The 14,695-nt window shown below is 38.3% G+C and overlaps 1 protein-coding gene across 1 annotated transcript in view; it reads left to right on the top strand.

The window, feature by feature from the left end:
* The window catches only part of LOC108720537 (protein bric-a-brac 1), a 324,369-nt gene extending 309,722 nt beyond the window's left edge, over positions 1–14,647 (top strand). The window contains exons 2-3 of the mRNA XM_018444602.1: positions 7,790–7,847; positions 14,091–14,647. Coding sequence (XP_018300104.1) covers positions 7,790–7,847; positions 14,091–14,536 — 504 coding nt within the window. The 3' untranslated portion in view covers positions 14,537–14,647. The remainder of the gene's footprint in view (positions 1–7,789; positions 7,848–14,090) is intronic.
* Positions 14,648–14,695: the final 48 nt, after the last annotated feature.

The following is a 14,695-nucleotide window of genomic DNA, read 5'->3' as shown; positions in this document are numbered from 1 at the left end:
CAGCCACACTCTTGGTCGAATTTTTCGACTTAAACGGTGAGCAAAAAAATCGAGATTAGAGCAAAAAATTAACAAAAAAATAGCCCTTCAAGACTATGTACTTGATTTTTCATTTGCTGCTTTTTTTCTTTATGGCTGTGCTAACTTTGATCTTAAGCTAGCACAGCCATGGGTTTTAGCGAATCGGCTGGAGCAAAAAAATCGGGAATAGAGGAAAAAATTAGCAAAAAAATAGCAAAAGAATGTGGTATAGGTCGCGTTTGATTGTGCTGAAGTGGCTGTGCCAGCTTAATAGACGTCTTATTATCGACTTTTGTGACATGTTCGATTGTGAAAACATTTTCTAAAAAAAAAACGTGGTAAAGTTACTGATTTTTTTCGAGTATGTGTATCTTGTTTGTTTGACAATTATCTAAAAATTGTCGATATAAAAGCGAGACATTTTGCATGCAATAATCCAATGGATTTTATTTTATTCATTTTATTTTATTTATTGGAGCTCGTTCCATTTTAAATCAGCTTACTCATGTCTCAACGATTTTGCAGTTTTTCACGTGTTATTTATGTTCATTATTAACATAATGGCATATATTGATTCTACATTTCTTTAATATAAAATAGCCGGCTGCTGCATTCGGAATGTCATTATGTCCAAATTAGATAAATCAGCTGTATCAATGTTTATTTACGTATTTCCCAGGACGTGGTGAAAAGCGTGTGTCTCTTGCGAAAGAAGCGCAAACGTAATAAAATATCGGTACCGACGAGCACAAACCGTGGCAGGTTCGGCGCTCCGCGATAGCAGCGTAATTATTTTTCGTCGGAAATAACGAAGTGATAATAAACATTTAATGCTAACATTAATAATGCCGCCCGTCATATTTCTTTGTGCGCGTGTGGCATATTCCTCGTTTGAGCGTCATCAAACACGAAATCAGGAATTATCAAGAGAATGAAATATGCGTTTAATTTCGAATTACATCGGTCGTATGTTGTGTCAAACATATGTCAATTCTAATATTATTAATATTAGAAAAAAAAATCTACAGAGGAAGGGAAATAATCGACGGTATAATTACTCTTTCAAAATCGTAAATATATCACTAAAAAAAAATATTCTACTTATAAGCGGAGAATTGCTCCTAGTATTTCCTCTAAGGAAAAAATTTTATACATGAAGCATATACCGATATCTATATTTACGCATTCATCTATAGAAAAATGAATGCATGAGCTATGATCAAAAGTAAATTCCTCTATAGGAATTTCCACCATAGTATAATAACTTAAATAGCTTCTTGAAATAAAAAGATATGTAAATTATTTGCGGCATGCAAATCGTTCGATCATTTGTAAGAAGTAAGTATGCGGCCCCACCACAAATGGACACACTTCTCGTAAGAAGAAAACGTTTATGAGTTCTATAAAAAGGCATATGCAAATCGAATGGGAGAGTTTTCTGAAAATTTTGGAGTTATTTCTAAATATGCAGCCTTTAGATTTTTGAAAGAGCTGTTTTTTTGCTCATTTTGAAATGTGATGCTAATTAATAATATTTATTAATAAAACTGGATTAACCCATTTATGTATACTTATGTATGAAAAACTTTTTACTGGGATGATGTGCACATCATTACAAGATAGATTCTTCTAACTAAAAGATCCTTATAGCGTTAAGAGGATTACAATCTTAAATCTAGCTTATCTAGCATCTCATAGCTATACGATATTCCTCTACATTTTAGAGTATTTTTTTGAGGCCGTATATTAAAGAAAAGTTCTCTAGAAGAGGGTACCGCTAAAGAACAGAATTTTGTTTGGGTGTAATAAACTTTAGTACATACGATGACTGACTACACACGATGGAGCGTTCATTTCTTGGATTAATTTTCATTAATTTTATAAATATACAAAAATTATAATCAAGTGATTTTTACATATACTTTAACATCTTTAGAAAATATTTATAAAGTTGTGTATTTGAAAAAAGAAAAAATAAAAATTACTATTATCCAAATGCTTTTAGTATTTCCAAGAAAAGAGACGTGCATGACACGAATGACCCAAATGTGTGTAAAGGTAATATAACTAATAACGTAACAGTCTTTTATAATATCCGTATTATAATATAATAATATAATAACGTAATAGTACTTTTTATGTACCGGCTTTCAAGCGATTATATTTACAAAATTAATTAAGCATCGCATTTATTACTACGTTACATTTATGCTAATTTACACGCGCAGAATCTAACTAGCTAGCGAAATAATGCTATTTTCTAATTAATATAGAGAAAATTGAAGAGAAAAGTTCTCAACCCCCTTATTCCATCTGTATCTGAATCGCATAAATGTGCTCGCACAAGGAACGTATATAATTCATGTAGTTTCAACCGAGATTCGCTGTGATTCGGGGGAAAGGATTAAGGATAACTAGAAAAATTACAGCGAATAATAACGTCTCGCGCTTTTCTCTCGAGGAAGTTTCCTCTTTTAGATCGAGTTTTCTATTCCATCTTGCTGCACCCTCGTGAAACTTCGATCTAACGTGTAATTTCCCGCGTATACCGCGTTTACTCTGATATGGAGGTGCCGCGCGACCCCGCCGACGGGGACCTCACGGCTGTCGCGGGCTCTCGAACGGGAGGTAAGACGAGAAGCGAATCTCTTTCCGAGTCCAAGAGACGAGAACTTTCATTCGAGACGCGGCCGAAACTTTCCGGTAACTTGTTTCGCTGGAAAATAGCCCAAGTTTTCTTCACAGCGACGATATCCCGTGAGCCCGGATATTTTATTCTCGACGCCGAGGTGTCGAGAGGTCGTCGTCGTCGTCGTCGTCGTCTGATCCCGTGGCAAGTCCCAAGAGATCATCGAACAGATTTACGCATAGTATTCGCGTGCAAATGAACTTTGTGATGTTGATCGCATCGTTGGTACGTCGTTATTCACCCGTAAGCTATTCTCCTTACGCAGAGATTGTGTGTGGTTATGCCTTTTACCGTATAGGTTATTAGAGTGACGCTAATGATTTTAGGTATTAATTGTAAATATCTTTATTATATACTCAGATCTCTCTATGTATACAACTTGGTTATCCATGTCTTTAACCCTACAAGGTACACGATAAATTTCCGGTATTTTAAAATAAACAAAATACATACGTATTTTTAACTTTTTTTGTCGTAAAGAACAATTTTAAAAATTTCTTACAAAATTTATCAAACCTTATATATTATCAAACTCCCAACATAAGCACTTTAATGGTACGAAGATTATCGAGCCCGGTATATCGTGCCAATTAAGTGTGCTGAGCATATTATTAGTCATAAATACCGTTTAGTTATAGCGGATACAATTCAGTTGCGTAAGACATTCATATTTGGTACCTTGATGGAGAAAACTATGTCCCTAATATACTCCTAGAAGAAGAAAGGGGAATAATATCAGGGAAATGTGGTAGTCAAGAGAGCCTTCTTCTCGGAATCCAAAACAAGCGTGTGTGACACTAAACAAAAAACTTTCTGACAGTATTTACTTGTATTTACTTGATTTTTCAGACAATATTGAAATCTTAGAGGTTCGTATCACCCTGTAAGTATATCTAATTCTCGACTGACTCTTCTTTTTTCCCACAATCTTACATCGTGTCGTATACAACGTGAATTTCCGCTACATAGGTATATTCATAAAAATATGAATCGCAAAGAGATTATCTCGTGATATTAGATGCGTCGATATTTGCTCACGTGCTGACTGCCTTTCGGAATTCCGTCAGCCTTAACAGCTTCCGGAATTTCTGACCGCATCTCAGTGCGATCAAGGAGGTATAGTCAGGTTACCGCGACGGCGGCGTACGTGAAAAATTCACAGCGGTCAGCCCAGTAATTTGAAGGCGGTTAATAGCGAGCGTGTGCTGAAGAGAAGCGAGGAGCAACAGAACTCACAGGAGAGCGCGAGAGAAAGAGAAACAGAGAGATTCACGGGCGGGGTAAAATCGCGCACGAGCTCGGCGCGATATTTAATTCACGAATCCCCTCGGTGCCGCGGCCAGGGTGGCTCATGTCTTCCCTCCCGTCGGAGGCAAGCAGAGGGGAAAGTGGCTGAAAGGGAAAGACGAAGGGGATGATGGAGACGGATGCATGCTCCGCGTTGCGGACCGGACAGAGAAGTCGGGGGAGATGGAGGAAGAATGAAAGAGAGAGAGCAAGAGAGAGAGAGGGGGGGCCTCATTTCCATTAGCGGCATGCATCATACAGAAACTAGCCGGACTATATACACGGGTGTTCTGCTGTACGTCGAAACAAATTGAGATGCAGACTGCCGTTGAATGACGCCGACGGTCACTGTCTCTATGTGCGTCGAGACGCCGTCGTCGTCGCTTCTCATGGTCCTCCTCCTCTTTCTCCTCCGAAGGCGATTTTCTCTTCGTTTGCTGAAGCTCTTAAATACGACGTGAAGAAAGACTAGGTACAGAGTTGTAATAGATGACCACTATAACATTGACCGTTGATAGAAAATTTAACCCAAGACGCAAAATTGAAATTAATTACGTCCTATAAGACGTAAACAGGAACAGATAATTATCACCTTTAAGTTTTAATAATTTTAATATTTCGGACATAATCTGAATTGCTCTATAGAAACATTTCTTTCGACTGATCGTTCTACATCATAGTTTTAATCTTTGTCTAACAATAAGTGCGATCCACTTAGGGCTACAAATGCTTCGAAGAATTTGATTGACCAATCAGAAAAAAGAATTTTACTATAATCGACTAATCAAAGAACGCTTCAACATTCGAATCAAGTGAACCATAGTTAAAATCCCTGTCGGAAAGAAAACGGATAAGGGGAACATCACGATCCTTGTTCGCGCGTCCTTAATTACTCGGCTGCATGTAATACGTAATGTTTTCATTATAAAAATCTTCTATCACGTCCTATTCCCGTCGCAACGTGCGTCGAACGGGATTATCCGTGTGGGAGAGAAAGACGATTGGACGGGCATTGCATTCCGTGCGCGACGTAAGAACGACCTGAAAGGGACGGCCTAAAAAAAGAAGTGGGGGATGACAGGGGGGATGGAAAAAACGTGGAAAAAGAGGGAAAAAGAAAGAAAGAGAGAGAAAGAGGGAGAGAGAGGACACGCTGGCGAGGGTGGGCGACCGCGATATACAGGGACGCTCGCAATTTTCTCGTCAATGCACACGTCAACCGGCACGTCGCGTATGCACTCTGCACGGTGTATTCCGCGAGCTGCACCGCAGAGCGCGGCGCGGCGCAGGGGACACGAGACAATGAAAAATGCACGCGCCACGATATACTACTTGCGCGTCCAAGTTACAACTGCAGAGCAGGCTCAGTCTCTCTCTTTCTCTCTCTCTCTCTCTCCCCCTCTCTCCCCCTCTCTCTCTCTAGCTATCTCTTTTCTTCCTCTCCTCCCTCTTTTTCCCGTCTCTCCCCCTCTTGGTCTCTCACTTATGCGTCCTCCTCCAGCTCGAGCGAGGCTCGTCGGAAACAACGAGCGGGCTGCTCAATAATTCTTTGTGTGGTTTAGCCGAGAGATGCGTGTGCACGTGTATTGACGCGGGGCTATTTCGCGAAATTGCCAACGCTCCGTGCCATCCCCCTCGTGTCACGGCGGTGGAGACGTTATTTCGCTGCATCGCCGCCGCCGCCTTTCGTTCCCTCCTCCTAAAAAGCCCTCCCGTTTTGATGACCGCGAGAAACCCCGAAAAACGATTTACGGTAACTGCGGCGCCATGGTAGTGGTAAGGGAGGGGGGCGTACATTTGAATAGATTTGAACAATTTAAATATACCGCAGCACAATACGAGGTTCTCGTATACGGCGCTATCTGCACTTCCGAAGAGTGACGTTTCCGCGTTCTCGTCAAATCAAAAAGAATACTGAAAACAGTCCATTGTGTGAAATAGTATTTAAGTTACATACGCGTTTCTGTCGATACTCAAGAATGAAGGATTAACCTTTAAGTAGGTAAATGGAGTGGCCACAACACCTCAAATATAGTCTTCTTTAAAATCTTGTCCTGAAAAAAGAAAAAAAGTATTACCTAAATGCCCAGAAATCTCAAGATTCAGATTTATTTTCATATATTTGTTTCATAAGAGTATATATATAAAACTAATGTAAATTTAACTAACAATATATTGTAAAAGATACGACTATAGAATTAAAATTTAATTTCTTGGATGTTTTACACTCTACTTATCACTTTGCGTATCTTTAAATCACCTATTTATCTACTTAAAAGTTAATGCGTATAAATTAGATCCATTTACTCCGTAAGTTTTGATCAATTTTAGTTCGAAATAAAAAATACAGCTTTAGTGGACGAAATGGATGATAGCCGACATCTTCACGCACGAACGTCTCTCAAAGCGGCATTCGGCTTTCTGCAAGTAGAATTCGCGAACCTATGAAACTTTGAAACGCGAGGAAAAAGGGAAAGAAAAAAGGGAAGAAGTAGGGTGGAAGGATTTGAGCGGCAATCGGGGCGCATCGAGCGACCCTTAAAAATTAATTTGAGAAGTCAGGCCGAAGAAAGAGGCTCGGTCCGGAAGTATAATGTATACAACAAGTATAACCGGCATACGCGCTTGCCTACGATATTGCAGAAATCGCAAAATCCGAAAGCGCAAAGGGAAGAGGCGAAACTTTTCAAATGAGCTAACTTTGCGTGTGTCTTGCGCTTTCGGTGCCCTGGCGTCTCGCGAATCCCCTTCGAAAAGCCTCGCATATTAGCAAAGTTGTCGGTCGAGGTGAACAGTTCGGATTACGTCGGTATTTTCAGTGCATACAATTTTTCCCTTGCAGTCCCGGAACATGTTTGGTAAGACGCCTTTTCGTATTGTGTCACATGTACAGAATCGAGCATAAAAAGTCACTGAAGAAAAAGTTTGGTAATAATAATCAAACTTAGATGACAGCAAGGTTGGGAAGTAACGCGTTACTTGTACACTATATAGTTTAAAATTTAATTATTTAATGGTGTAACAAAATTATTTTCAGATCTGTATCTATCTAAACTTTCAGATATTTCAACAAAGCCGTCCCACGTATAACAAAAAAATTAGTGTTTAGATGGACCAATTAAATGTCAATTCTATTTTTCTAAATATTTAGTAATTATTACATCAAACAATTAATTATTATTATATATATATCTAATATTACTTACTAAATATTACATCAATACGCTAAACAAAATACATTTGATAGCTATATATTACCCAGGCTTTTTTTTCAATGTAAGATCTCTTCCAAACTGTTATACTTATCTTGCCTATATCTCATAAACTCCATTTACGTTTAAGTATTTATGAGATTAAATCTTTTATTATACTTATTATCCTTATCTTATCGTCGTTATTATTAACATATCATTTATTTTTTAAAACGAAGATATAAGATTAGATAGAATTAAACAAGTGATTCGATGATTAAAACCTTCTTTCGGTCGTGATCCGATTTAATGTATATATCGATGTATTCTCTGTTATGTAACTTGAAGTATTAAAGTCTAAATAATTCGTGTTTTGCGCGATGTCAAGCGGCACCAATAGGGATTAAAATACTTCAACCCTCTTTCTTCCGCCGACGAGTTTCGATTAAATAATTATTCCGGCGAAGGTCATTCTACTTCCGGTTAGAAAAGAAGATTGCTCGGATAAAAGATTAAGTCGTTTTCCCAACCAACCGCTAAATCGCCGTTAATCATTGTTCCAGCACACCGATGTCTGACCGACCGACCTTTTCTGTTTCAGGCCAAGTTGTTGGAGTCGTCCCACGCTTGGCTCGGCGCCTCCACCTCCAGTATAGCAGGTGAGTCCCGTTTTCGTTTTTCTCCTCTTCGTCTCGTTTCGATACGTTTCAGGAGATAATCGCCCTCTCGACACGGCCCCCAGGCCGGACGTAAACGTGGAAGCCTCCACGTTAGGCAACGCACACACGCGAAACAACGTCTGGTTGCCTATCTCTATGCACAGGGTGTCCTCATACTTTCTTTTACCGATAGATTTACCGAAATCAAAGTTAAAATTGTAAAAATAAAATCATGATTACGATTTTTTATCTGCCCTGAGGGAAAAGTTTTCCGTATATTTGTAACTATAAAAAACTACATGGTACATGATAATTATGATTATTACTGCTATAACGTTAGTAATAATAATTATATTTATAACTCTATTAAAAAATAAACTAGCACTGAAAATAACTATAAATATAGTACCAAAAATATAATTGCAATTAATATAATTTAAGTCTAATCTATAGTCATTTTTAAGATCAACCCATACGTAATAATTATGGTATATATATCATGTAATTATATAATCACAAATTCTCTCCAAAAACTTTTCTCTCAGTGTGGCATGTAGTCTAAATATTCAGGGTAAATGTAGCTTAAATATCTAAAGAAAGTTTATTATGTTATCAAGGAAATTTGAATGATGCTAGTATAATAATATAACATGCAATACATGATTTTTCCTGTTTTTACTATTGTCGCATATATACATATTTGTTGATATTTATCTTTAGTTTTAATTATTTACGTGGCGTTTATCGTTAAAGGAAAGTACGATTAGTCGAAGACACCCCGTATAACCTGTTTCGCGACATCTGTAAAAGACTTCACATTCTTCTCCTACAATATCTGTCGCATTATCTGCCGCTTGTATCTGTCGAACGAATTCCGACGATCGGTTTCCGTAGTAAGTAGTGGCGCAACGACCGATCATCCCTTCCGAGTTCGAGTGGAGATTTCCTGTTCTCGAGTATCCCTCGAGCATCCCTCGAGGGCTGTTGTCCGATTCGCTTCGCTCCATTTTCAAGTTCATGGTCACGTTGTTCCCTACAGTTGAATCATCAGCTTTGTATGTGACAAGCCTCGTCCTAGAAACGACGACTGATCGTCTCCCAGTTTCGTGCTCGACCTTTAGTCTTCGCGGGGATGGAACGTCCGTCATTATTCGTAGATCAATATCTTATTATTTACCTTCTTTGCCTTTTCAAATGCTACTTGCGGACGATAAGGTTCCTGGAAGCACGGCCGTCGTCGTCGTTGACAACCATGGGAGGTGGCAACACGAGAGAGTACGAAGAGAGGTCGCGATGTGGAGTTATACGTGGTAGCCGAACAATAATAAAATAAAAGGAGGAACGTGAGCGTGGGTCCGACAATAATAAAGCGCGGGAATGCGTTTTGCTTTAATATAGAAAGCAATTTAGATAGACGTTGCGGATAGCGGATGCCGGTTAATAGCGGCGATAACATGCCGGCGATTCGCAAGCGAAAGGTTCAGCGTCTAACCCTTACGCACCATCGATCGCGGGTATACCTCTTGAATGTAAGTCTCCATTTGTAAAATCTTTGGATATCACACTAAAAACAAAGATCCTTCAATTTTTACCGGTACATTAATCCATGAGTCAAAGGACGAAATTAAATAGCAGGTGCAATAAAATGTCCACACTTTTAACCTTTAGAGGGCCGGCATTTTTGTCTTGAAATTTTGAATTTTTTTAATGTAAAATTCATGTATATATTGAATGTTTATGTCACGAGAAGTCGACGAGTTTTCCGCTGGCCACTATAGTGGTCAATCCGGTCTGCAATGGGATGTGGCCAATGTGGAAAATTTTCATTTTTTGTTTTTAGTATTCCTAAATGTTTTTGATGTCGCAGAACACGTTTCTAAAGTCAGATTATCGAAATTTTATGTAAAAATGGTGTTATTTACCTAGAATCGAATTGAATAACAGACATTTACGTACATATGAAACTTTTCTTTAGCGTAATCCAGGACTAACGACGAGGACGTAGAAAGTTATAGTCCCATTTTTTCGTTTTTTTACATTTTATATTTTTTTCGTTTTTTTACATTGATATTTTTTTCGTTTTTTTTTACATTTTATATTTTTTTTACATTTTTATTTATTTATTTTTTATTTATATTATTTTTTGCCAATTATCATTTTCCACCTATCAAGTGAAAATATTGAAATTTATGGCAAAGTCTGTATTGTATGAAAATCTTCAAAACACATTCTCAATTATATTAATGAAATAATAGCTGGAATATTTGATGGGTTGCGGTGATTCAAGTTATACAGACTTCTGTTGTTGGCCAATATATAGTGGCCAGTCCGATCCTCTAAAGGTTAAATCAGCGTCTATATACTCAAGAGGTTTGAGAAGTATTTGTAATTTCGCATAATTGTGTGTTTTTTGTTCTATGCATAATGCTCGAAGCTATGAATTTTTGGTATTTGTGATTATAATTACATATTACCACAATTACAATTATTATAATAACATGCTATAATGTTAGTAAAAATAATTATATGCATAGAACAAATATATTATATATATAGTTGGCAACCTTAAGTGACTAAATAATAATAGTTATTGTGTGTAACTATAAAAGTTATAGTTAAATTATAGTATTTGCAACCATTTTTATGTAATTATAATTATAATCATAAGATTATTATTATTAATATTATAGCAGCAATAATTATAAATTTCTAACCACAATTGTTTTACCAGCCAATTATAATCACAAATACTTTTCTTTCAGTGTATGGAAGCTCTAGTTGTTCAAACGAGGTTTCAAATAATTTTCCCAGTCGTATTCTTCATCTTCAAGCCCTGATTTGCCGTAGTACGTATGCTCGAGCATAAACGCGCATAAACGCACATAAACGTCGCAATATGCGTCTCGAATTGATCCCCGGTGCCGTGCGTGCGTGCGTACGACCGTGCGTGCGTGCGTACGTGCGTGCTTAAGCGTATACCGACTGCGTGCGTAGGCGCATATTCCCCTCTCGGTTCGCTTAAATCATTTTCTTCGATTACTCCTTGACTTCCCATGAGACGTGGCCGCTGCCGCCGGCTGTTTGCTTCTTTTAACGATCACGCTTATTTATTCCGCGCTTTTCTCGTCCGCGACGAGAACGTTTCTTAAAGCGAACATCGGATCTCCACTTTCGCTCGGTGTTTACCACGGAAAAATGAGTAATTTAAAATTTCGAAGATTAAATACCCTTACTCGATATATAATTTTCTTGTTGACAATATCAGGGATTGAAAGTATAGTAATACCGTTACTTTTTATAGCAACGATTTGATAATAACGTTGCAACTTTTGTGACTGTAACGATAATTAACTAAATGCTAAGGTTGTGCTAAGATTGGGAAAGTGATTTTGAAAAGTAACTGTCACCATTATACACTATTTACTGAAAAAAAGTAATTCGTTACTTGTGATGTGTTACAAATAACGAGTAAAAGTAACTCGTTACAAATAACGAATTTCTTTTTTCAGTAACGAGTGACTTTTCTGTTACAAACAGATAACAATTGACTTTTTTAATTCTGGTTTTACCGTTTCTGCCATAAAAAATTCGCAACATCATTATCAAATCGTTTTATTATAACAAAGTAATGATAAAAAGTAACGGTTTTTTTTTTTACAAAAACCACGTTTCATTCCTTAGACAATATCCATTTCGAGGTCGAGAAACTTGAACGGTTGAAAGTGCGCTATTTCTACGTTTCAGTTGCAGACATATTTTAACCCTCCATCAGCCATATAAAATTTTGCACTTTCTGTCAGCAACTTGGGCTTCAGTGTAAATTTTTATGTTGTTCCACTAGATAAAAATCTGAAAAAATTCTTACATACTTGTGAAAATTTTAACAACGAATTTTTACTATACAAGGAAAAAACGACTTTGCTGAAATATCTACACATTTAGATATAGATAGATCTGAAAATGTTAACCCTCCACTGCACCGGCCAAGTTGGACTTTGAAAGCAAGTATCTTAAAATTTAGCTAGATACGAATCTGAAAATAATTTTAGATTATCAAAATAATAATACAAGAAACTTAAATATGATGAGTAGTGCTGCAAAAAATTTCGACATTATAGCAACTAATTTGAACATCCTACTTAGTTATTTTGATAATCCAACAAAATTATTTTCAGATTTGTATCTATAATAATTAAATTTTAAGATATATGCCTTAAAAATTCAACTTGGCCGGTGGAGCGTTAATTTTCGGAAAAATTTTCATTAATTTTCTAAGAAAAAGAGAAAGAAAGAAACCTTCGTGCTTTCGATGGTAGACGTAGATCATGGATTTGTCGCTGTAAACTGAAAGATTAAGAATTTCACGATATACATCCCAATCAATGAGGCGACTCAGTAATCAGATTAATATTTAATCTACACGCGTCTTTTGAGGACGCAATTGCCTAAGCACGATTGTTCGTTTAGCCGCGATTGTCCGCCTGGTGTGAGCGACGATTTGCCAATCCGAGAGAAAATGCCCCGCGCAAAACTACAGGTTGCACGTGCACCGCGTGGCAAAACGCCATTGTATGATAATATTATTCGACGCGATTATTCCCAGCCCGGATTTAGTCACGACGCCATTACACGCGATACGTGGCGATTTTTTTTTCCTTTCTTTTTTTGATTCACTGGCTATCATTCCCGGCGCGGCAGTTGTGGGACGATCAATTCGCACACGAAACGAGATTATTCATATTTCTATGCAATCACGAATTGTTATGCTGAAAGAAAAAGCGACTTGCGGGTTTTTCCTATTTTTTTATTTTTTCATTTTTTTTCCGATTCCCCTCATGCCGAAACGGTGTATATTAAGCAGTTTTAGCGATGGTGCTTAAAATATCCATCTATTATACGAGGAAGTGACAGATCTGCGCTGGAAATACCATTTAATTAATTTACAAAACGTGCGAATTCACACCGCGACGAGAGTAAAATAAAATCTGGCTTGTCGCGAAGAGACCTATCATCATTTCCTGTCCGCGATAACGCGATAATTATAACGACGGATTAAATTTCTTCCTGCGCAATTGCGCGCAGTTCGCGAACCAGAAATCGGTGCGGAGCGACGCGGCGCCGCGACACCACATAAATCGCTTGGCCGACATGAGTGACGTTAACTGCTGCTAACACGCGTGGGTGTGACGCGCTCTGTGGACCACACAGTGGCCCGCAATTCCCGCTTCTCCCTTTCGCCCTGCCCTCGTCTTCTCGCCGGCTCTTTCGCTTCAAGTTGATCGGCAATGCAATGATTAACGCACGACTAAAAGGATAATTACAGTGCAATTATAATAATTGCACCGTATAATCATCGATAGCGACACATGTAAAATGATCAATTAAATCGACATGTTTTAATTTCAAGCCGATCGCTTGAAGTCAACTCGTTTCTTCGTAAGGGTCTTTGAGAAGGGATTCCCCTTGAATCCCGCGATGCTCTTTTTAAGTTGCCGTTGCCACCTCCTCGTTTTAGTGTTGGTAAATTATTTTGATTGCTTACTCAGGACGAATGAATCTTGAGAGCCTCGTAAAATTCGTACTCGGTGTGATATATTTTTACTCGAGAGTGCTTCACCGTATATTCTGATCCTATTTTCGTTTACTTGCCACCTCCCAGGTTTCGTGCTTTCTTTTCATTAGCAAGCTGCGTTAATCACTTATTTAGTCTATACGAAAAAATAGCACAGCAATATAATTTTTAATTATAAACTATATATAATACATATAATTTCCAATCCTTAACAATTACGTGAATTCCGCAAAATACCAGTATACTTTGTCTTTCGTTCCTATTCTCTTCCTAGAGCTTTTTATTTATTACTAACTCTTTCATAACTTTTGTTTTCGCACTTGCAAACATTAACTGTTTATTGCTTCATGAATTTTACGATTCACTCTGAAGGATCTTCAGCATGTTTTCTAACCTTGCATAAATATTTATAATTATCATCTCTTCTCTTGTATAACAAACAAACTCCACCTGCTGTTCTATCGGATGTTTACGCTAAAGACATCCGAATATATAGAATAACGCAGAATAAAGCGAAAGTGAAAGAGATAAAAGAGGGAGAAAGCTTCATCAAGGTGCGCGATTTTCAATCTTCTCTAGGTGCGGCTTTTCCGCGCGGTTCTCAACGCGAAAAATTAAAAGACGAGAAACGAGGCTGAAAAGTCAAAAAGAAACCGCTGACTATTTTCTAGCTGACTATACGACCCTGCTGAAGCTGAAGGCGCCCACGTGGACGCGGCACGATCTCCAGGAAGCGATCGAGGCCGTGGTGACCCAGAAGATGCGCTTCACCCAGGCATCCACCAAGTACGGCATCCCGAAGGGCACTCTCTACGACAACATCCTCGGCAAGTCCAAGAGGATGATGATTCTCGAAGAAACCGCCCTCGATCCAAGCGAGGAAACAGCGGTGCTCGAATTCTGCTGCGATATCAGCGTCAGTCCGTACAATCGGCGCACGAAGAAGTCCCTGAATGCGATATTGAACTTCGTCGAGCGTCTCAGGCGGAAGCACGATCCCGGCTTTATGTTCACCGGACTGTCGGGCTTCCGCTGGTGGTGGGCCTTTTGCAAGAAGCACTCGATAGTCTCGCTCTACATCAACGACGAGAACGAGAACGGTGCCGATTCCTCTTAACGCCCGCCGGTCCACCAAATGCCAAAATTGATCGCGGAGAAACATATGGTTTTGAAAAGCCTTCGTTGGAGAATAAACGTAATTTTTTATATGTTCCAGATTTTGTGTGACCAACGCGTTGAATTTTATTTATAATCATGCTATTCTCTTAATTTTTCT

Source organism: Mycetomoellerius zeteki, unplaced genomic scaffold (genome assembly GCF_001594055.1).
Source record: "Mycetomoellerius zeteki isolate Tzet28-1 unplaced genomic scaffold, Tzet1.0 scaffold151, whole genome shotgun sequence".
Classification (NCBI taxonomy): Eukaryota; Metazoa; Arthropoda; class Insecta; order Hymenoptera; family Formicidae; genus Mycetomoellerius; species Mycetomoellerius zeteki.
This window is presented reverse-complemented; position numbering and strand designations above follow the sequence as displayed.